Source organism: Narcine bancroftii, chromosome 4 (assembly GCF_036971445.1).
Source record: "Narcine bancroftii isolate sNarBan1 chromosome 4, sNarBan1.hap1, whole genome shotgun sequence".
NCBI classification, from domain to species: Eukaryota; Metazoa; Chordata; class Chondrichthyes; order Torpediniformes; family Narcinidae; genus Narcine; species Narcine bancroftii.
This window is the reverse complement of record NC_091472.1, coordinates 303,349,194-303,372,268: the sequence shown is the minus strand read 5'-3', so window position 1 is coordinate 303,372,268 and position 23,075 is coordinate 303,349,194. Positions and strand designations below refer to the sequence as shown.

Here is a 23,075-nt window from a genome sequence, read left to right as displayed (position 1 = left end):
ATCTTCAATTGTTCAAAAAAAGCAAAATTATTTTGAATAAAAAGATCTTAAAATTATTAATCCCCATTTTTTACCAATCTCTGAAACCTGCATCTGATAAAGAAGGTTTAAAAAATGATTAATTGTAATAGGACTGGCTAGAGAAACACTATTGATTTTTTTTTAATTCTAAATTGTGCCCATATTCTCAGCCTATGTCTCATTACCGGATCACTTGTTAATTTAGAAAAAGAAAAAAGTAAGAAGGACTGCCAACATACCATAGGTGTTTGAAAAATTCAGTTCCATTTCCACCTATGAAGGGTCATCAACTAATTCATCAAATTTTAATAAAAGAATCAAATTGTGCATATTGACCACCCAATGATAGAATCTGAAATTTGGAAATGACAGACCTCCATGTTTTTTTTTGAGAATGCACTATATTTAAACGAGGTTGTTTTCCTTGCCATATATACGTGGAAATAAATTAATCCAGTGAGTTAAAAAAAGATTTGGGGATAAAAATTGGTATAGATTGGAAAAGATATAAAAAATGTTGGTAATATATTAATTCTAATTGAATTAATACATTCTATCATAGTAATAGACCCAGGTGACCATCCCAATAATAGAACTTTAGTCTCATTAAATGTTGCAAGAAAATTTCCCTTCAGTAATTTTTTATAACTCTTAGTGATTGTAATTCTAAGACTAGCCATTCATTAATTTAAAAGGTAAATTAGAACATCTTAAAGACCACCCTTTTTGGGGTAATAATTCACTCTTATAGAGATTTATAACCTGAAAACTGGCCCATATGGGCAAATGGAGTTATATGTTTGGTCTAGATATCTCTGGGTTTGAAATGAAAAGCAAAATATCATCTGCATATAAAGAGACTTTATGTTCCACACCATTGCTAATTAACCTTGAAAAATCTATATACTCCCATAAAACTATAGCAAGAGGTTCTAATACCAAATAAAAAGCAGTGTGCCAAAAGGGCAACATTGCCGAGTTCCCGATGGAGCCTAAAAAAATTTTTTTACTGTTGTGAGATTGTACAAATTGTGGCCTTGAGACATAAATATAGGTATTTAGCCCATTTAATAAAATCTGGCCAAATTAAACTTTTCTAAAAATAGCAAAAAGTTCGACCTATTCCATCTGATCAAAAGCCTTCTCAGTGTCTAATTCAAGAGCTAAAGTAGAGGGTAAATATAAAATGTTCAGTAATTGATGTATATTGTAATAATAATAATTTTATAAAATGAATTTGATCCAGATCAGTAATTAATGGTAAAAAATTCTCTAATCTATGGGCCAAAATTTTAGATAATATCTTCATGTCTACATTAAGTAATGAAATAGGTCCGTATAAAGCATATTCATCAGGATCTTTCCCTTTTTTAAGAATAAGAGATGTACAAGTTTCATTAAAAGATGATGGGAGCTTCCCATCTTTAAAAGATTCATCAAAAATCAAACTTAAGTGAAGTACAAGCCATTTGGAGAAAAATTCAACTGGATCACCATCTGGTCCTGGAGATTTACTAGACTGTAAGGAGGAAATAGCTGCTAGTATTTCCTCCTGAGAAATAGGAGCCTCCAGACTTGTACGACTATTCTGAGAACGTATAAACTTTATTAAATTCAGAGGTGTAAAGGTTGGAGTAAAAATCTCTGAGGGTTGGAGGGTGATAGAACAGTAAGGTGTTACAAATAACAAGGCAGTGGGATGTGTAAATAGCAGGTGAGAGGAATGAGAAATCCAATATCAGAGATGGATGACTACAGTAGAAATGGCTGGTTCTGAAGCAGGCAGAGAGAAAGTTACCTGAAATTGGAGGACTCGATATTGAATCTAAAAGGTTGGACTGACCATAAGGTGCTATTCCTCACATTTATTTTTAAAAAATCAGTAGTGGTCTTACCATCTCCTGTTTGAATCTTATTAATTTGTTTTTTTTAGTAGACAATCCTTTTAATTGTTTGGCCAACAATTACCCGATGTTTTCTCCCCCCCCCCCCCCATGAATGTAAAAATAACTCTTCCTCCTCAGCAATTGCTGTTTAATACGTTAGGTAGAAAGAAGCTCAAATTTTGTTTTTAGTTTCTACTCTCCTTTTATACAGATTTTTATCTTGAATGAATTGTAAATCAGTTCATTTATAATATGATTAATTAATTCCAGCCTTTCCCTGTTGATCTTCTTCTTAATATTAGCTGTACAAGAAATAATTTGTCCTCTAAAATGAGCTTTCATTGTGTCCCAAATGATCAGGTTAGACATCGTTGGTGAGGAGTTAGTATTTAAAAGGTTGTATTTGCCTCGTCATAAAATTTAAGAATTCTTTGTCTGCAAGTAAAAGTGGTGTTAAATTTCCATTCTATTTTTGTAAGAGGAATATCAAAAAAATTCAGAGTCAGGAGCATGATCGGATATAACTATTCCTTGATATTCACGTGATTTGGTAAAAGAAATCAGTTGGTTGTCAATTTTTTTTAAAATGAATTCTAGAATAAGAATGATGTACATTTGGAAAAAAAAAGAATTTTCTCTATTAGGATTTTTTACAAAACTCCATAAAACTGAAGCACCAAGATTTGATTTTTTAAAAAAAGAGTGAATTACAATGACAGATTTGGAAAGAATCACTGGTCTAGAACGATCTAAAATGGTATTTAAACAAAAATTAAAGTCACCTCCCCCCCCCCACCCCCCATCCCCCAAAATCAATGAGAATAAATTTAAATCAGGTAAGGCTGAATTTCTTTTTTTTTTAAATGCCAGTTCATCAATATTCGGGGGCTTAAACATTTGTCTATAATGACCATTTTATTTAATTTCCCTGTAATTTAATGACCTTGTTTGTCTAAAGTACTATAATGAAGCACAAATGGGTTATTTTGATTGATTAGAACACAAACTCCTCTAACTTTAGCATCAGAAGAAGAATGAAGAATGAGATAGAATTTGAGTTGTTCACATTATCATCTCAACCCATTGGTTGGGAAACCAGAACAGTGGTTTGGACAAATGTACTGGAGAGGATTTTAGATCTTTAATGACGAACATCTCAGATAATGTATTTTTCCCTACGGGTGTGCTCTATTTTGTTATTCCAACCATTTTGTTTTATAGAATACCAGCATTCATTGTGGGAATCCTGTTGATTGCTGGTCATCCAGATATGCAATCCATGGGTGATTCAGCATTCATTTACGGAAATGATCAGGTAAGAAAAGTATTATTCAGGATAATACTTGCTGACCAGCATCCTGTTTGGATTTCTCCCGGGCTGCTTAGCTATATCAGTCATGAACCAAAGAGCTGAATCCCAGAGATAAGATTAGAATGACTTCCCTTGAGATCAAGGGAGTGTTTAATGCAGTTTGGCAGCACAAGGACCCAGTAAAAGTGAAATCAAGGTGAAAACATTCCAGTGGTTGCTGTATAAAGTTATGGTTGTGGCTGCACAACTAGTTTCAGGATCATTTTCAGCTTCTTCATCAATGAACATCCATGATAATGTTGGTCATGATATTTGCTAATTACAATTGCAGAACCTCAGCAAATCCAACTGGTCATGTGTGTGCGCAGCAAAACCATATTGAAGCACAGGCTTATAAGTGGCAAGTTACCCTCATGTCTTCAGGTGCCAGGCAATGTGGAGGTCACTATTGACCAGAAACTCAACTGGGCCCGTTACATAATATGGATAGAAGAATAGCTCAGAGACTGCTATCCATGAAGAGAGTGACACTGAATAAAATACACAAAGATTTTCCCACCATCTACAAGGAAATGTTCTTGCTTGCCGCTATGAGTACAGTGGCAAACATACTCAAGAAGCTCTTTATCATTCAGGACAAAGTAGCCCATTGGATAGGTGTCCCTCCATCAATTGCGCATGGCAGTTGCCTAAAAATTGCCTTTCAGTCGCTCACATAGGCGACTTCCCACAGACCCATGGCTTATACCATCAGAAGGTTGAATTTCATGAAGGTGACTTGCTTCTGTTTTCTCAAGCACTCTGAGGGAAGAGCCTGAATTCTGAAAAGTGAATGAATAAAAAATTCTCCAGCTTCTAATTCTTACTGTTTCTTGAAACCCTTTGTGCTTTTACTCCAGTTTCTAATGTTGCAAAGTTTATGACCATTGATCTAGGATGCCTGTAGCATGTGACAGATATTGACAACATGCACAGGCTTTCAGTCTACCTGGAAATTTTATGTGCAATCTTGGATCATGTAACATTCATTGTGGTGGAATTAAAGAGCTGCAATGAAGGATGATACCTGTGGTTTTGGGGTTCCATTAGGTAACAAAATTTGTTGGCTCACATATAGTATGTATAATGGCCAAAAATATCTGTGTTACATGAATATTGGTGTCTATTGAATGCTTCCTGTTGATTTGACACTCAGATTTACATCCTAAGCGGTGTGGCCATGTTTCTGATTCCTTACCACATGTTTGTCATTTACAGGTTATTAGTACAACGCTGGTTCTATCGTGTAGCATTATTCTTGCGGGTTCATCACTGATGTTATTAAGTCGATATAGACAGAATGATACTTATCAGATGCTGCAACACAACTCCATTTCCAGGAGTACAAGTGAGGAAGGTAGAATAAATGAATTCCAAGTGACATCTCACAATGGAACATCCAATGCAGGATTTGCAACAGGGGAAGGTGATGATGTTTTTCCTAATGCATGTTACACAGTATAGAAAGCGGGATCTGGAAAGTCTTTCCTGTCTCCTAATGAAAAATCTTGTAATTTTTTTTAATTGTAGGAATAGTCTGTTTCCTTGCGCTCTGCTCTGCAGTCTTCTGGTGAATTTCCATCATGTTGTCTTTAAATTGGTTTCATTGTTGGTTGATGCTGAGTTAAGTGATAGGTTTTAAGAATTACCAAACCCTACAAGTTTGATGAGCATTTCAGGGGTCCACACTAAACGGACAATTTTGGGCATTTACATTAATATACATCATGCTTCGACCACCAGATACCTTAATAATTTGTCAAGAATGTGAGATGTTGTTCGTATTTTTTTTGCACAAGTATACTTGGCATCATCTTGAATCATCTTTTAATTGAGATGTGAGATGCACTGACCAGTTTGATGAAATTCACCAGCATGCAATTGTTATGCAGTTGATTGAACCCTACTTGATAGTTTGGAGAAAGCATGATTGAAAGGAGATCTATCCAGTCTTGATGGGAGTGGAAGAGCAACAATCCTTACTTAATAAAATAGTTACATCTCCTATTTTAATCTTATAAGCAAGAAGAACTTGTTCTTAATTAGTCAATCCTAAAAGGTAAAAAAAATAACTACAGATACTAGAATTCTGATATAAAAGCTGGCAATGCTCAGTAGGTCAGACAGTTTCTGTGGGAATAGATTCGAAGTTAATGTATCAGATGAAAGGAAGACTCTTTAATCAGAGCAGAGAAAGATTTTAACAAAAAAGTCAATAGGAAGCTCGGGAAGACACGAAAAGGACAGGGGCAAAATCTATAATAAAATCTATAATCCAGGGTTGTCATGGAAATAATTTGTTTGTGTCCTCTGGTCAAATGTGCTAATGGGAGGGTTGGAGGGTGATCGAACAGTAAGGTGTTACAAATAACAAGGCAGTGGGATGTGTAAATAGCAGGTGAAAGTGTGTTCATGGGGAGAGGAATGAGAAATCCAATATCAGAGATGGATGACTACAGTAGAAATGGCTGGTCCTGAAGCAGGCAGAGAGAGAAAGTTACCTGAAGTTGGAGGACTCGATATTGAATCTAAAAGGTTGGATTGACCATAAGGTGCTGTTCCTCACATTGAGCTTTGTTCTGGTGGTGCAGCAGGCCTGCAGCCGGGTAAGTCCGAGTGGAAGTAGGATGGAATAAGAAGTTCCTGCTGACTGAACATAGGTATTCTTCAAAGCAGTCACCCAAACCTTTTAGTTTCTCCTTCTCATCAAGGTCCTTGCTGACCATCAACACGGGCACATCAAAGCTCAGTGCTTAGTCCTCTGCTCTATGTCCTCTGTACTCATGACTGTGTAGCCAGGTTCAGCTCCAATGCAGCTTCATTGACAACACCACTATTGGTGACGAAACATCAGGTAGTGATGAGTCAGGATACAGGATGGAGATCAAGAACCTGGTGGGATGGTGCCAGAACATCACTCTTATTCTCATCATCAGTAAGACCAAGAGCTTATTGTGGATTTTAGGAAGGGGAATCCAAGTTGCCACATACCTTTCTTCATTGACGGGACAGCAATGAAGAGGGTTAATACCTTCAAGTTCCTGGTAGTCCACATATCGGAGGGCTTCACCTTGAGCCAGCACACTAATACCTTTACTTTCAGAAATGCAGCAGGCTGCAGAAAGTATAAATATACCGAGGTCCATCACAGGGTCCGACCTCCTATCCACTGAGATATCTATGTCCTCAAGAAGGCAGCCAAAATCACAAAGAACCCCCTTAACTCTGGTCACAATCCTTTCTCGCTGATACCTTCAGGCAGAAGGTATAGAAGCTTGAAGACTACTGCCTCTAGGTGCATGAAAAGGATTAAAAGGAGTATCAGACTCTTGAACCTCCCCTTACCACCCTGACCATACGCAGCTTCAGGGCCACCAAAGAGGCCAATCTGCACTATTGAAAAGAGGCAGAATCTGCTGGAGGAACTCAGCAGGTCAGGCAGCATCAGTGGGAGGAAAAGAATGGTCAATGCCTTGAACTGAAACTCTTCATCAGGACTGAAGGAAGTTGGTACAGGAGCAGTGTAGAGGACAGGGTGATGGGGTAAGGCAGGGGCACAGTCTTTTTCTTGCATTAACTGTAACTGAATATTTATGTACCTACCTGTCCTTTATTTATTTTCTCTTTCTGCACTGGGGTAATTTTATGTATAGTATTGTAGTTGGTGCATTGTATGTACCAGTCTGGCTGCAGCAAGAAAGAACTTGGATGCCTATATATGTATTGTACCCGTGTATAACAGTGAACTCATCATCATATGAAGATGGATGGGAGACTTGGTTTCGTTGAATACAAAAATAAAAATGAGGAAGTCACGTTGCAGTTCCATAAAACTTTGATTCAGCTGGCACCTGGAATACTCAGTGCAATTCTAGTCACCCCATTATGGGAAAGATATGAAGGATTGGAAAGGGTACAGGTTTATCAAGATGTTGCTGGGTTTGGCGGGTACAAGTTATCAAGAGAGGTTGGGCAAGCTTTGGTCATTTTCTCTGGAGCATTGGAGGCTGACGGGTGACCTGATGGAAGTTTATAACATCATGAGAGTCATTGATCTGGTGGGGAGTCAAAATTTTTCTCCAGGGTAAAAGCTTCTCAAATTAGCGAATGTGTTTAAGATGAGGCAGAGGAAATAGAAGGGAAATGTGCGTAGCAATTTTTTCTTTACAGTGAGGGTGGGTGCCTGGAATGACCTGCTATAAGAGTAGCATTTAAAAAGCTCTTGATGGATACATGAATATGAAGGGGATGGAAACATAATAGATATTATCTAATATCGATGTAGAAGCAGCAGAGTTTTTGATTTGCACATTGTGTTTGGCACAGACATGTGGGCTGAAGAGTCTGTTCCTGTGCTCTACTATTCTAACAGAAAGAGAATGATTATTGCATACTGAAAGCTAGGGCTTTATCGTACAACTTGTAAGTTCAAATATTTCCTTTCTTCAGAAAAGACGTTCAGAATATTAATGCATTGCGTTAATAAATATTTTCTTCTTCATAATTTGATTGAGAAAATTTGCCGAAAATATTTTTATTACCTCCTCTGAGCATTTGCAATTTCATTTATTTTTGGTTATTTCATGAATCTTTTCACTGTTTCTGTAATGGAATTACATTTAATTCACAAAATGCACGTCTGTTCACATGTTCTGCATCTGTCCTTTTTTTTAGGATTTGAACATGTAAAGATTAATCTATGTTATGATTTTTTAAGTGGGCATTCACAAACATTTTTAAATGTATAAATTTAAATTTAAACATACAGGACAGCAACAAGCCAATTCGGCCCACAGCTGAACTTATTAGACAGGATTCTAAGATCAAGGGAATTAAAGTGAATCAAAGGAATATAAAATTAATTTATTTGCTGATGATGTTTTGGTTTGTTTAATTGATCCTAAAAATTCTTTATTACAATTACAGATTAGATTGAACAAATATGGGGCAGTCTTTGGTTATAAAGTTAATTGAGGGAAAAAAGTGAGATTATGCCCTTAGCAGTAGGTGATTATACAAATGGTAAAATAGTCACAAAATTTAAGTGGCCAGATATAGGTATCAAATATTTAGGTATTAGAATTGATAATGATTTTAAAAATTTATAAAAATTGAATTTCTTTTACCTTTGCTTAGGAGAATTGTTGCTGAATTTTTTTAATGGAATAATTTACCTATTACTTTAATTGGTGGAGTAAACTGTGTTAAAATGAATTTTTTTTCCTAGAATTCAACCTAGATCAACCCTAATCAATTCCCATTCCAATTCCTTCAAAATTATTTAAGGATTTAAATATGGTGGTCACAACATTTTTATGTAAAGATAAAATACCAAAGCTTTCTTTGGAAAAATTGACTTGGAAATGTGATTTAGGGGTTTTGCATTTTCCTCATTTTAAGAATTATTATAAAGCAGCTCAATTGAAATTTATAATTGTATTGTTTAATTGAGATAGTATTCCTGCTTGGGCTTTTGTTGAATTTAATGCAATAGGGGATATGGATCCCTAATTTTTTTTATTTATAAATCGAATTCTAAGCTGTTATTTGGAAGTAAGGAATTATTTATTTTGAAACACTTGATTGAGTTATGTAATAATATTGATAATGAAATTGGATGAAAGATTTAATATCTTGAAAAACACCTCTATGTCAAAATAGGCTTATTCATTTTTTAATGGATAACCAATTCTTGTGGATTTGGAGACTAAAGTGTATTAAGAGGGTTGAAGATGGTTTTGAGGATGGGAGATTTATAACACTTGAAAGAATGAGGGAAAATTTAATGGAACTAGTAATACTTTATTTTGTGATTACCAAGTTAAATATTTTCTTTATCTGGCAAAATAGGTCCTTCTGTGATGTTACCTAATCAAAGTGAATTAGAATTACTGATTTCTAAACTACAGTAAATAAATTTATTTTAGTAATCTATAACTTACTTTAAACCAAGGCCGCCAAAATTGGGGTGCATATATCTAGATTAAGATGGGAATTAGAGTTAAATACTCAAATAAGTGAAAAGGATTGGATGAATTTGTGTAAGAATAATATGACTAAACTTATAAATGTAAGATATAGGTTAGTTCAATATAACATATTATATCAGTTATATTTGACTCCGCAAAAATTAAAATAGATTAAATCCTGCCATATCAGATTTATGTTTTAGGTGTAGATCTGAGGTTGGAACCTTTTTCATTCAACTTGGCAATGTTCCAAAGTTAGACAATTTTGGTAGGGGTAGGTAATTCTTTGGGATGAATTACTGGGATCAAATTCCCACAGGACCTGATGTTATTTTTACTGAGTAATATTAAGGTTATAAGGCCAAAACTAAATTTAAATATTTATCAAATTGAATTTGTGTTGATTGCTGTAGCAGTTTCTAGGAAATGTATAGCCATATCATGGAAGTCAGAAATAGATTTAACCGTGGAAAGATGGGATGCAGAACTTCACTGTTGTATACCATTAGAGAAACTTATTTATAATCTGTGAGATAAATAACATTTTTTTTGAAAATATGGAGCCATAATTACAAAATTTTGGTTTGGATGTATGATGGATTCTCTGAAGGCCTCACTTCTTGGTAACCTCCAATAGATTTTTCTGTATAAATGTTTTATTTTCTTGGCATTCTCCAGTTTTTTCTTTTGTTTTCTTTTCTTTATTCTTTTCTGGGGTGGGGGTGGGTGGTTGGGAAGGTGGGTTGAGGGCATATTACCACACGTAATAATTTTTTTTGAAATAATTTACAATTGAATGTAATCTAATTATAATGTGGTTAAAAATTTATAATTAAAGTATTTTTAAAGAACCATTTCAGCCCACAAGCCGTGCTGCCCAATTTACACCATTTTGTACAGAGGGAGGAAACCATAGCCCCTGGGGAAAACCCACACAGACACAGGGAGGACGTACAAATTCCTGACAGACACCGCGGGATTCAAACACTAGTCCCGATCGCTGGTGCTAACCACTACACCAACCGTGCCGCCCAATATGAGATGCTTTTGGATATCTTGGAAGTATATTTGAATCTTAAAATCAAACAGTGTTTGTTAGGGGTTAAAGTGTTTCAATACTGAAATTAATTCATGTAAAAGTTAATTTTGTGTGGGCTTTGATAATTATGGGAACGCGTATTTAATGTGCTTTTTCATTCACAGAAACCAGTGCAAGCCAAATGGAAAATCAAGATGAATTATCATGTTATGCCAACCAGGAAATCCCGAATGATGACAGCACCACACATGTAACATTTCTGGATGGTATGGTCATTAAAGGAAAAAATAGTTGATTCATGAAGTGTCGTGTTTAATAACCTGAATTCTTTGCTGACTGAAAACAACATGAAACGCACTGTAGGATTTTAATGTACATTCAGAATGCTTATAGACCAAAACATAGCAGAGATTCATAACCTTGACAAAATTGTTCTATCCCTTCTCAAACCTCCTCAACTAAATCTTCCCTTTAAACTAGTTCATCTGGATTTCACATTTGACAAGGTTCTATCCTCTTCCAAATCCTCTTCTCGGATGCAACTGCACTTGTTCCGCTTTAACTGTTCAGTCATAACAAGGAAATCAACTGTAATACATTTCCTTCTCACCGCGATACTATTAGCTCTGTTGTCTCCCAGAAATCTGTTCTTGGGGCCCCACTGATGTCTGTGTGCTGCTTTTTAGCAATGCCATTCAAAAATATTGTGTTAGTCCTTGCATCCCTGCTGATGTCCCTGTGCTTGGCCTCTTCATGGCCTCAAGTTTTCAGCCTCCTTGTAATAATAAGCAGAAATGCATTCTTATCTATATTTTGTAAAGAACAAACCTATTGCCTTCAGTATCCACCACAAATTCTGTTTGCTATTTACTGACTCCGTTCTTGTCCCTGGCAATTCCCAGCCTCACAGTTCTCACCCTGGGCTTTGCCATGATTATTAAAAGATCACTAATGTAAAATCCCACAAATATTATCCATCTCAGGTTATCTTCCATGCTTTTTACTTTTAGACTTGTCTGGTCCAATGTATACTTGCAACCTCCCTTTCCAGGTCATCTCATTCAACTCACAATCCTCCAAAGTACATGCACTCCTCTAATTCTGGATTCTTAATTCAATTTGATTTTAATTGTTCCTTCTTCAGCTGCCGAAGCCCCACATCTGAAATACCCTTTAAATTTGTCTAGTTCTCATTTGTCTTCCTTTCAGAGACTCCTTAGAAACCACCATTTTTGGTTGTATGTCTTGATTTCTCCTTCTAAAGCTCAGTATTACAGGTACACAATCCTTTATCCAGAACCCTTGGGGGACAGTGTGTTCTGAATTTTGGATTTTTCCGGATTTCGGAGAGCCAGATTTAAGCCCACCCGAATTGTGCTGCCATATCCACCCTCACCCCCCACTTCCAGTCATGCTGCCGGACCTCCCCCCCTCGCCCATCCAACTCGCGCTGCCAGTCTCGCCCGCCCAACTCGCGCTGCTGTCTCTCTCCCCACATGGTAAATTTTGGAGCTTTCTGGATTTTAGATGTCCGGATAAAGGATCGTGTACCTGTACTTTTATTCTTATCAAATACAATTATAAAACACTGCAGATGCTGAAAATCTGGAATGAAAGCAGCAAATACTGGAAGTAATTCACCTGGTCAGGCAATACCTATGGAGAGAGAAAAACAGAGTTAACATTTTAGTTCAGTGACCTCCCTTCAAAAATTCTTCCTCGGCCTTCACCCACTGAGAATTTTCAGAATGCTTTACTTTTGTGAGCATTCTGGTCGAGCATCTTCTGGGTGTTTCACTGTGATTCCAGCACTACTGAAATGAAAAATCTTTTTGTACTATATGTTAGTAAATTGGCCAAGAGGTAAATATGATTTAAAATTTCAAACATTTCTATTTTGTGCAATTTGGATTTCTCTCTGTGTGTTTTTTGATCTCAAGTTAAGCACTTTTCAGTCAATAATTGTTGTTTTAATTACTGGTATTTTGGAATATTTCTTTCCTGTGGTCAACAGACTTCCGAATAACAGGGTTAACCATATAAACTGTTTACAGTGAAGAAAGAGGCCCTGTCGGCCCTTCGAGTCCGCACCAGTTCACTAGAATAACTCCACTAGCTCAACCCTCCTGCTCTCCACCCATCCTCACCTCCACGTACACATCCAACTGTCTCTTAAATGACAGAAGGGACCCTGCCGCAACTATCTCTTTTGGAAGATCATTCCAATCTCTCTACTAATCCCTAGTGTCTGAAGCTTCCTTATTAACCTTCTGTGTTAGTCTCTGTATCTACAATTCTTATCTGTGATGTGTTTTTCAGCAGAACAAAGTATGACACAACACAAACCTGAAAACAGATTGTTGATCCAAAAAGGAAAGTGTTTACAGAGTACCGATCCACAGCTCGCCAGGCATGTGCTACTGTGTTTGCTTCTCGTTATAGGCTTGTTTGCTGTAAGTTTGATATTAAAATGATTTTTCTCCCTTTATAATGGTAATTTGAATCAAATTCAATTACTTGTCACTTCTCTCACTCGGTTTAAACCTTGTCTTTCTCAGATACATTTTTTGTTGGCGTGGATGGCTTAGCTATTCAACAGACGCTATTCAGTGTTTTGTGTAGTGCACCTCAAGAAACTATGAGTCCGTTAACCCCTTGATGTCAATTTTGAGAGTTATCTCAGAGGGGGCTCTCAAATGAGGAAATAGGACTAGATCAAATTGAAAAGCAGGGAAGTTATGCTAATTCTGGATAGACCGTGCTTGTAGAACTTCTGATCATATGCAGCAAGGCTAGAAAAACTGGACTTGTATCCATTGGAGTTTAGAAGGATGAGGGGGGACATGATTGAGGTATACAAAATCATCAGGGGGATAGACAAGGTGAAGTCGGATTACTTGTTCCCAATGATGGGGGAGACGAGGACGAGAGGGCATAGTTTAAGAATACAGGGTAGGCCCTTTAGGACGGAGATGAGAAAGCATTTTTTTACCCAGAGAAGTGTGAACCTGTGGAATGCTCTGCCACAGAGGGTGGTAGAGGCGGATTCGCTGACTATGTTCAAAAGAGAGTTAGATAAGACTCTTGTGGGTAACGGAGTTAAGGGTTATGGGGATAAGGCTGGAAAGGGGTACTGATGGTAATGATCAGCCATGATCTAAAATGGCGGTGCTGGCCCGACGGGCCAAATGGCCTACTCCAGCTCCTATTGTCTATTGTCTATTGTCATATCAATATAGACAGGGTGCAAGGATGGAAAAGAGGGATAATATCAGAAGGACTGGTGTAAATTTATTTCTTGAGAAAAGAAAGCTGGGAGTTCATCTTTCCGTAGTTGTTAAAATAGTGAATGCTTTGGATAAAATGGATACAGAATCATTGTATTTGTGGAGAGACTATAAATCTAGAGGCCACTGATGTTAAATATTCATCAAGGAATTCAATAGAGAACTTCGAAGTAAAATAAGTAATGTTGGATGCCACAGGAAGTTGTTGCAACATCAATGGCAAGATATGAAATGGGTGAAAGGACTAGAGGGTTGCTTTGATCATTTTAGCTGAGGAAAGATTGGAGGAGGCTCAAGTGGAAGACAGATGCCATCATAAACAGATTGAACACAATAACCTGCAAAGCTGCATTTATTTCAGTGTAGAGCCTCAAAGGTAAATATTCTCAGTGTGTAGATTGGGTCAAAGGACTTGAAAATTATAACCGTTACAGAAACATAGCTGAGAGAGGGCAAGTTTGTTTCATGTTCCAAGGCACAGATGCCACAGAAGATGGTAAGGGAGGAGGGGAGAGGAAATGGCCTTTTTAATGAAGTTAAGGGGAAGCGAGAAAGTGGGAGATTTTTAAAAGTGATATAACAAAGGTTCAGGCATAGCATGTTCCTGTTAGGGTGAAGGGCAAGACCAGCAGGTTTAGGGATATCAAGGGAAAGGAGGTGAATGGCGTGTTTTAAGCATACTCGATCAAATGAATCCCTTGAATACAGGAAGTGCATTAGTACACTGAAGAGGGAAATCGGAAGGGTTAAAAAGAGGATATAAGATGGAACTGGCAGATAGGATGAAGGAAAATTCACCTCCCCCAAAAAAATGTACAGGTATATTAAGAGTGAAAGGGTAGTTAGGGAGAGAATTGGCCCCATTAAAGATGAATATGGTCATCTTTGAGCGGAGACACAGAAAATGGGTGAGATTTTGAATGAATATTTCTCATCAGTCTATACTGCAAAGAAAATCATTGAAGCTAAGATATTGAAACAAATGAGTTCAGATGTCCTGGACCATATTAGGGAGGGGTGTTGTCAGCCTTGGGAACATTAAGATGGAAAAGTCCTCAGGGGCTGGTGAAGAACATCTTTTGACCATGTTGGAAGCTAGGGAAGAAATTGCAGAGGTCCTTGCTCAGATCTTTGCATCATCTTTAGCCTCAGGTGGTTAGTTTGCTGAAAATGTCAACTCAAGTGGACAAGGTGGTGAGAAAGTCATTTGGCAAGCTTGCCTTCTTCATTGGATGAGGAGTCGAGTTCATGATTTATCTCTACAAGGCGTTGGTGAGACCACACAGAGCACTGTGCCGTTCTGGTCACTCAGCTTTTGAAAACATATCACTAAATTGGAAGAGGTGTAGAGAAGATTCATCAGGATATTGCCAAGACTAGAACATTTGAGTTATGGGGAGTAGTTAGGTAGGCAGCATCTTCATTCCCTCAAACATAAAAGACTAAATAATGACATCACTGAAGTTTATAAAATCATGAGGGGCAGGTAAATGAATGCTCCCAGGATAAGTGCTTTAAGAACTAGAGGGCATTGATTTAAAGTGAGAGGAGAGAGATTTAGAGGCGCGAGAGTAGGGGTGGGGTACCTGATGGGCAACCTTTTCACTCAGTCCATATCTAGAATGAGATTTTAGAGTAAAACAGGCAAAATGTTGGCATTCAGAAGGTACTTGGGCAGGTAAATGGATAGGAAAGGCTTGGACTAAATAGCAGGCAAATGGATCAGCCCAGAATATCAACTGGCTTGGCATGAGTGGTTTGTTCCATGTGGTATGACTCTGACTTGTATCATGTTTCTATGAAATCCCAAGTTAAGCTTGGCTATATTTTCTCTTGCTTTCTATTTTGCAGTTGAACATAATATTAATTAGTTTATTGTCGCAGACATACAAAGTACATATGCACCAAAATTTTAACGTGCAAACAGGTACTTTATAAAAATCAACTGCAATATATTACCCCATTTTCCTGCCTAATTTTAAGGGTTTTATGGTATATCTGGCATATAAGTTGAACCCCCATTTTTCAGGCTGTCCGGACCTCCCAAGAACAACCCAAATTTTTTTTAAAACACCCCAATCGCAAGTAACAAAGCTGTAAATTAAGTAAGTATAAAACAAACCTTGGCCTACCAGACAGCAATGGTGATGGCCCACGCAGCTGAAGTACTGACATCGCGCTGCTGGCGGGAGCAGGAACCTCGGCCTACCAGGCAGGAGTGGTGACCTCAGGGTCCCAGGTAGGAGCGGTTAAGGTGGTGCCCAGCGGTGAAATAGTTTCTTCCCGCCGGCTGTGAGATTGATAACCGGTATCCTGTAATCTTTTGTCTCTTATAAATGAAACAAGTAAATTATTCAAATATTTATTTTATATTATATTTTTATTTGTATATGTGTTTATTATGTGCTGTGTGTTATTTGTGTATGCATGTACATCATGGGGCGGAGAAACTGTTCCACCTGGTTTGTATATGTAGGTTCAGATGCTAAGAAACTTGTACTTGTGTAACAACTGGAGGTTCAAGACCTTGCAAGCTGATGGGGCAAAAAAAAACTGTTCTTGAATCTAGAGGTGCTGGACTTCAAACGTCTGCACCTTCTGCCTGAAGATAGCAGTGAGAAGAGACCAGGTGACAGGGGACCTTTATGATGTTGTCTGCCTTCTTGAGGCCGTGCCTGACATAGATGTATTCACTGTATAAGAGGTCAGAGCCTGTGTTGGACCTGGCTAAGTTTGGCACCTGCTGGAGCTTTCCAGGGCATTTGAATTCCCAAACTAGGCTGTGATGTAACCAGCCAGTATACTTTTCCATTGTGCACCTATAGAAGTTAGATATTCAAAGACATGCCAAATCTCCTTAGAAACTGGAGGTGTTGGTGTTCCTTCCTTACGGTTGTCTCAATGTGCTGGACCAGGAGAGGCCTTTTGAAATATGGACTTGTAGCCGCACGCTACTCGAAAGAAGACACACACGCGAAGTGTAGTCAGGTTAAGCTCTGAGTTTTATTAGGGCTCAGACTTTTATACTTGCACTGTTCCCTTGTCTTTTGGCTGTGCAGCAAGGCCAGCGCCATTTTGGGGTCACTGGCCTTTAAGCGGCCCTTGCCATTCACTCGCCGGTTCGCTTGTTGGGGCCAGTGCCGCTGTGCGGGCTGCTGGCCTTTAGTTGTGCTTGCCGTCCAGAGCACCTGCTCGATCGTCGCCACAGCGGGCCGCCACAGACTCACCGTAACTTGAAGGTCCTAACTCTCTCTATGTGTTTCATGTTGCGTATTTTCACCGAAAACTTTGATTTACAACTGATTGTTTGCTTTATAATCTTTTTCAGAATGTATCTAGTTGTTTGTGGCTGTTAGTTAATCCTGACCCAGGCCGTCTTTATGTTGAGCTGCAGTTCTTCTGTATAATCTTCAATTTTGGACAGGTTTGTGTTCTTCAAGTAACTGAATTCTATTAAAGTATTTAGATTTTTGATTAATGATACTGAATTGGTGTGATAATAATACATCTCTTTATGTTTCCCTTCAGGGTTTTATATCATTTGGCATATTTGGACTCGATAAACATTTAGTTATTCTTCCATTTAAAAAAAGGTAGATCATTTTGTCTCATACAACCATTCTTCACTTAAGAAAATGTAACTTAATAACTGGCAATCTCAATTAGAGTAATAAACTATAAATTTGAATTTTAAAACTTGGTATCATTTACACAGAGCAGTTACCCAAGCACTGCCTTTTTTAATGTCTGGTTGTAATTTTAGTAGTTTGGAATTCTTAATGGGGAAGAGTATCCAGATGCAGTGGTGGGGAGGTGTCTTGCACAGACCATCAGCTTAGAGGTATAAAATATTGCTTATTTGTTATCGTGTAGTGGTAAATTCACAACATATTCTGTCATACCCTACAAATTGATGTGGCATCAATGAGGGATAAAAAGAAAGGAATGAAAAATATCAATAATGCTGCAGTGTCACGTGTGTGCTAACCTGATGCAGCAGAGTCTGATCTCTAGAAGAAATCTTCACTGCTCTTGGACCAACATTTCACGCAGCTGATACCAAGTAGCTGATGTGCAATGGCTATTCCATATTGAAAGAATATTCCACTCATTAGAACTGGAGTGAAACAAAAATTTCTTGATCCCAAAGGACCCCTGAAGAGAAATGTCATGTGGATGTCTCACTAATTTTATCTATCTCCATCATATTTCTACATGAAAGTAGGAAAACCATGAGTAATGCAATACACAATAATGCTGGATAAACTCAGCAGTTCATGAGTGTGAAAAGCAGTCATTACCTCAGGGCTGAGCCCTTCTTCAGACATGCCAAAAATCAGGTAGTTGCTTGAATAAGAAGCAGTGAGGGAGGGATGGGGGGAAGTGGGTGGAATAGAGACTAGCAGGTGAGAGGTTAGGGCAGAAGGCTCTATCAAAGTCTGCTTCGGCACTCCTGAAGAAGGGCTCAGGCCAAAAAAAGTCACGTGCCCTTGACTTCCTGTGAACGCTGTGTGGCCTGCTTGTGTTTCTCCAGCATTTCTGCACTTGACCCCAGCAGCTGCCGAGTTTCTTGCTAAACCATGGGCATGCTGCATTTATACTCTCATACCTTCTGGGTGATGTGATGATGAGGGAAGTGTCATCAACTTTACATTGGCCATTACAATCATGAGTGCCTCAGAAGAAATTATACTGGAAATAATGACAGGAATTGTGTGGAGATACATGTGGCACATACACTGGATTATATTAAATCAGTAGTTATGAACTTATATATAAATTTGCAAATTGGATTGGTAAATAGCTCTATTTCTCAACTGTTGCTCAGCTGTAGATGAATTTTGTTTTTTTTCCTCATTTTACAATTCCACATAATGAATTGTCTCAAATATTTAAGAGGGGAGGAGCTGAAATTTTTAGCAGGCAGTCTGTTTAACAATTATCGTTAAATTAACAGGCTGGAAAACTTGTGGTTTGGAAAAGATTGTGGATCACAGAATGATAATACAGAAGCTGAGAACATAAGGATGACTTGCCATCAGTTTACGCAGTATCACAAGGATCGGTGTGTCAAAGACATTGTTAAAAAGAGGAGGAGGTATATGCTTCTGTTAAGTTGTAGCATTTGCTGAGTTAATTTGCATGGAATTTTATAACTGAATGTTAATTTTGAAAATTCTTTTTTATAACATACTAACATTCTCCTAATTTTAAAAGTTAAAATATGAAGGGATTGAAAACTGATTCATTTTGCTTAATTTGTTTTTTTTTTCTGCATTGTCTTTATCAAACCTCTTTATGAGCTGAGTGAAACAAATGATTTTCATGCAAACATTGCTTCACCTTGATGTTGAGCACTGTTTGTGTGAATTATTTTGGCTTGCTGTCTAGTTAAAAGACTTGCAATCATGATCTCATAGATACGACAGTGCTTGACCCATCTTTCATGGATACAGATAGAAGAAAACTACCATTTAGAAAACGAGCAGTACCGTTGGCATAGTGGTCAGCGCAATGCCTTTACAGCGCCAGCGATCAGGACCGGGATTCGAATCCCACTCTGTCTGGAAGGAGTTTGTACGTTCTCCCTGTGTCTGCGTGGGTTTTCCCCGGGGGTCTAGTTTCCTCCCACTGTTCGAAATGTACTGCGGCTGTAGGTTAATTGGGTGTAAATTGGGAGGCATGGTCTCGCGGGCCAAAATGGCCTGTTATGTGCTGTATCTCAAAAAATATATATTTAATTTAATTTAAAAGCAGAGCTAGAGTGAAGAAAATAAAATGCTTATTTCATTTTCCATGATGACTGTGAAATGCTTTTCTTTGCATTCCCGCAGAATAGAACATGATGGAGAGGTCAATTTTATGTCATAGCTGTAATTTTCATTTTTTAATTTTTATTTTAATAAGCTCTCAAACTAACTTTATTTGTACATGACAAATTTTCAGAATTCCACAGCAATGTAAATTATTTCCTGTAATCCTGCCTCCTGTAAGAATGGAATTCCATTCTTTCAGTTCCTCTATCTCCACTAGAACTTATCCAATGAAAAGACTTTCACTCAGGTACTGCTTGAAATATCTTTTTTCTTTATATACATTGGTTTCCTCTTTGTGTCATGGTCGACCGAGAACTTCATTGAATTTCTTCAGTTTCAACTCCTCTATCATCACCTCCTTCATGTACAAGGATAGAATTGTCATTGTCCTTGCTTCCCAAGTGCCCCCCATCAACCTCATGTTCATCAGAGCATTTCTCACAATTTCGGTCATCTTCAATGAAATTTTACCTTCCCACCCTCACTCCCTGTTCATTATTCAAAAGGGGCTATTATTTTCATAACTTTCTAATCAGCTCTTCTCTCTCCAATACTTGCTTCCCATCTCACAGCACTCTTTCATGCAACTGCCAAGATTTAACACCTTTTTTTTGCTGCCTTCCCTTCTTTCTATCTAGGGATCCAAACAGACTTTCCAAGTGAATCAGTGAATCCCTCGCATTTCTTCCAATCCAGCATATTTATTTGGTGCTCTTCGTGTGATGTTCTCTATATGGGAACCAAATGAAATTTGGGTGATTTACAGAGCATCTGGAATCAATCCACTGTCATTATTACTGTTGCCTGGCCATCCCACTTTTCTGACCTGGCTCTGGATCCTTGTCCAGTCATAACAAGGCCTAATATAAGCTATATTTCATTTTCTTTGGTTATAGAGAAATGCTCCATTTTTGTATTAATACTGCTGACCTACCAAGGATCTGCATTTCACAGCTTTTCTGTTCCGTTGCTCATGTAGTCTTAATAACCTTTCAATGATAATTTCCTCCGCATCTCATTTCCCAACCACACTGCCTCCCTTATCAGAGATCAGCTTTCTATCCTACCCATACCTTCTCTTATCCACCTGCCATTAAAAACAAATAATTTTCTCACCTTCCTAGTTTTGCTGAATAGCCTTTGAGCTTAAATATTAACACCAAGGCCACCTGACCTGCTGAATAGTTCCAGCATTTTCTCGTTTTTTTTTGCATTTCCAGCATCTGGAGGTTTTTTTTATTTCCCAAGACTTAAAGTAACTTGGGGACGGTTCAGTCACGGGATGCTGAGAAGCTGAGTTTGACCTTTAGACAGAAATACAGAAATAAAGCCATCTCTACCTCAATCTAAAATACTTTGTACACAACTAGCTAAATTAAATCATGTTAGAAGCCATGTCTTTGGATAATAAAATTGTTCATTTTGTATTTTTATTAAGTTTTTTTCCATTTTAAATCCATATTGGAAATTATGTTTCTGGTTACTCCAATCAGAATCAGCACTTTTACAGATTAAGGAAAATTGTATTAATTTTGACGAGAAAACATCCAACCTATTTATGAGGTTTGATTGTTGCCTGCAAGGCGACTCACTGAAGGTGGTGATGAGCTACAGCTTGAGTTGCTGCAATCCACTCAATGAACATACAGATACTCCCCGACTTACGACCGTAATGGTTTTGGTTTTGACACACATTTGCGCAAAGTAGGGTTAAGATAGAGTCAAGTAAGATCTTGTTATTAATAAATAATAAAAATTATTGTTTTGAAAATACCATTGACTGATATTCTTAAATTTAAAAAAAATCAAAAATTTATATATGGAGCAAGGTAAACAGGCCTTTCGGTCCATGAGTCAATGCTGCCCCAACTGACCTACATCCCCAGTGCATTTTGAAGGGTGAGAAGGCCAGGCAGTGGGGCTGAGTGGGAAAGTGGATTAGTTCATGATTAAGTGGTGGGGCAGACTCGATGGGCTGACTAACCGATTTTTGCTCATGTCTTACGGTCTTTATTCTTGTAGAAGCAAGATTTTTCATTTAGTCTTTTATCTTATCTGTAGCTGAGCTACAGATTATGATATTGATTTATAAAAATGGTTTTATTTCGAGCATGTCTTTATTTCATACCATTTCTTGTCTTTCTACTTTCTGCTTATTTCCTTTTCTGTGAAACAGTGATTTAAGACATGCAGATCAAGTGGATGAATCATTCCTTTGACACAGGTGTGCAAGAGAAGCCTCCTCAGACATTTTCCAAGGCTGTGATCTGATGGACTGGTTGATTCAAGTTGGTCTGGCCCATGACCAAAGGGAAGCGATAAAATACACAAAGCGATTACTGGAGGGTGGCATAATTCGGCACCTTATTGTTGAGTCTCCTTTGCAAGATGAATCTCTGTACTACTGCATGGTGCAGAGAAATGGCACCTGATGTCATTAGAACTGCTTTGAATTTAGAGAATTTACAGGAACTTTTCTTCATTGCTGTAAAATCACATTAAATTTGTTTTTAAATATTATTAACCAAAGAATTTGATATCTTCCATTATTGAATACATTTGTCAATTTTGCCTAAGTGTTTTTTTTCCTCTGATGTAAATTGTGAGAGCATTAGTACGTGGAAGATGATCTTTTCCTATATAAATACAAGAAACAAATTATTCTATGGGATCAGGGTGGAAACATCAGACGAAGAAGATTTGAGCCATGGATTGCACTGAAGTATTATATCATCTTATATGTGGAAAAACACGGGAATTAATCTCTGGGTTTCCAGGATACAGATCTGAATGCTGCCTCTGTTCTGCCTCATCTGTCCATTTAACCATTGAGTTTGACATTTAAGATCTGATATTGTGTTTTCATAAATTTAATAAAATGCAGTGAATGTGTGAAGCTATGAGGGAAATAATTGTACATTATGTTAAAAGTTGCACTTTTAAATTTTATTGCATGTAAAAGCCTGCATGAAAAGCTGAATAATTATATTTGTCATAAGTATTCTATTGTTATACACTGGTCATAGTTCAAGATATAATCTAAAGCATTTATAAATCAATTGTTTGACCCATTTATTTTAACTTCAGTTCTACTGTACTTTTTAAAAATATTAAAATGATAGCTCTTGTTGAATTTTCTTTTTAAACTCAATTTGAAATAAATATTTTGATAAGTTGAATTATGTATAAATGTGAAAATCAAACTTCAGTCCTCTTGAGTGCCAAGTTCAGAAGAGTGCTCAAAGACTTGTCTGCCTTCTAAATGTGTAAGTGTTGTTTGTGGAAGCTCTTCCGCGTAGAAAGAGGCCTCTATTTTCCAGTTATCACCTCACAAAAATGTAAAAGATCATTGTATGTTGCAGTTGCTCTCCCATTTAATAAAAAGTCATGATCAAAAACAAGCATATAAAGCCCCAAACATGTTTTCCACTAAAAGAGCATCAAACTGTGATTCTCCAACATGGCCACCCTAGGTTCTATGAGGCCAACTTGCTCTGCAATAGAAAACATCAGTCCTTAAAGGCACTTTTCCCAGTTAGCAGAAACATACATTATGAATGGCCTTAGAAGAGATTGATTACAGAGAAGAGAGCTCAAGTTGTAGAGAAGGGCATTGCAATGTGGCCATGGCAAGTCTCATGACAGCTTCCCTGATTCTAGCAGACAAGTTATCTCCTCCCAGAAGTGTGGTTCTCTGTACAATGGA

General features: G+C 37.6%; 1 protein-coding gene across 1 annotated transcript in view; it reads left to right on the top strand.

Annotated features, from left to right (window-relative positions):
- Positions 1-22,770, top strand: part of gpr155a (G protein-coupled receptor 155a) — a 118,097-nt gene extending 95,327 nt beyond the window's left edge. The window contains exons 10-17 of the mRNA XM_069935773.1: positions 3,129-3,222; positions 4,477-4,684; positions 10,431-10,532; positions 12,586-12,719; positions 16,882-16,977; positions 17,082-17,146; positions 18,511-18,651; positions 21,594-22,770. Coding sequence (XP_069791874.1) covers positions 3,129-3,222; positions 4,477-4,684; positions 10,431-10,532; positions 12,586-12,719; positions 16,882-16,977; positions 17,082-17,146; positions 18,511-18,651; positions 21,594-21,801 — 1,048 coding nt within the window. The 3' untranslated portion in view covers positions 21,802-22,770. The remainder of the gene's footprint in view (positions 1-3,128; positions 3,223-4,476; positions 4,685-10,430; positions 10,533-12,585; positions 12,720-16,881; positions 16,978-17,081; positions 17,147-18,510; positions 18,652-21,593) is intronic.
- Positions 22,771-23,075: the final 305 nt, after the last annotated feature.